Source organism: Oryzias melastigma, linkage group LG3, assembly GCF_002922805.2.
Source record: "Oryzias melastigma strain HK-1 linkage group LG3, ASM292280v2, whole genome shotgun sequence".
Lineage (NCBI taxonomy): Eukaryota > Metazoa > Chordata > Actinopteri > Beloniformes > Adrianichthyidae > Oryzias > Oryzias melastigma.
The window spans coordinates 6197220-6198641 of record NC_050514.1 but is presented as its reverse complement, the minus strand read 5'-3'; the positions used below and the strand labels follow the sequence as shown (position 1 = coordinate 6198641).

Below are 1422 nucleotides of genomic sequence, written 5' to 3'. Positions count from 1 at the left end.
TCTTGGTTGAAAATTATTTGTATGTTGATGTAAGATTTTGTGTTTTAGCGTCACCAATGACGCCTCAGGTGTTAAAGAATTCATGGAAATTGTTATCATTTTAATGGGATAGGGGTCTCAGATGCAGGTATCAACTATGATACAGATAGAAGGTTAAAATGAGCTTATTTTTTACATAAATTTCCCAGTAGAACTGTTTTTGTTTATAAATATTTGCGATTCATGATCATACCTGGAGTAACATGCCAGCACGGTGCAGATGATGGTGTTAAACACAGCAATGGGAATGTAGCACTGGTGAAAGTAGCTGTTAGCCCACTTGTCAGGGAAAACATACGCTGAATAAACGACTGCAGACCCTACAAAGAAAAGAAGAAAAATATCAGAACAACTGTGGTTATTGTTTCTGTTCACTTTGAGCTGCACTGTGCATAATTATAGTCACCAGTGGTTAAGGAGAAGAGTTAAGGAGATTTTCCTGCTCTAAAGTAAACTGAACGTCAGACATCATACTTGTTTTCCCTCTGACTGCTTTTATGACTATCCAAACTACTGCTATGACAGCAGTGCAAATGTTTATACCGCGGTGCATAAATAAAACACGATGAGTAGGTAATCAGAGTGAAACTGTCCGCACCGAGGCTGTAGAAGCTGAGGGCGCCGTAGTCGAAGAAGAAGCAGATGTGGCGCGCCCGCGCAGACATGCTGCTGAAGGTGTGTGCGCAGCTGGATGCCAGAGGATAAATGCAGCAGGAGGAGAGGAAGACCAGCAGGGGCCAGGTGAAGGAGTCCTGCCATGCTGTCTGCATCAGCACCACAGTCACCAGCTTCCACAGGAAGTACCTGGCAGAGGAAGAACAACTCTGAATTCAACTTAGGGTGTAAGAGAGATTTGGAAGTTGTCAAATAGTTATGCAACAAAGGTGGCACACCCCAGGGCAGAGCAGAGAAACAAAAACAACTGAGCACCTTCATGGGGGTGACTATTGTCTACAAAAAGCTTCTTAAAACCTGTTTTTAAATGGCCAGGCCTTTAATTCTTTAGCTTTCTTAGTTTGAAGGTGCCATTGTGATTAATAAAACTTAAACACTAAACGCCCTGGAAGGAGGAGACTGAATCTCACCCGTTTGACGAAAGAAAACAACTTAAATTGCTTTTAAAAAAAAACTTAAAAACAGCATTATCTATCTAAGACATGGTGGTGGCACCATCTTGGTTTGGGCTTGTTGTGCTACACCCAATCCATCTTTTATAATTTCAGGAAATTCTACATTCCTCTAAGGAAAAATGTTATCTAAACCACAACATGAACCACTCACCACAATAAAGTAAAAGAATCCAAATATTAACCCTTTAACACCGGAGCTCCAGTGTTCATGTTCCTTGATTTATTAGGATTTTTTTTTTGTTAACACGATCGA

The 1422-nt window shown here is 40.8% G+C and overlaps 1 protein-coding gene across 3 annotated transcripts in view; it reads right to left on the bottom strand.

The window, feature by feature from the left end:
- The window catches only part of paqr5b (progestin and adipoQ receptor family member Vb), a 21052-nt gene that overhangs the window by 6527 nt on the left and 13103 nt on the right, over positions 1-1422 (bottom strand). For all 3 annotated transcript variants that reach the window (XM_024294830.2, XM_024294832.2, XM_024294831.2), the window contains exon 4: positions 638-843. In XM_024294830.2, coding sequence (XP_024150598.1) covers positions 638-843 — 206 coding nt within the window. The remainder of the gene's footprint in view (positions 1-637; positions 844-1422) is intronic.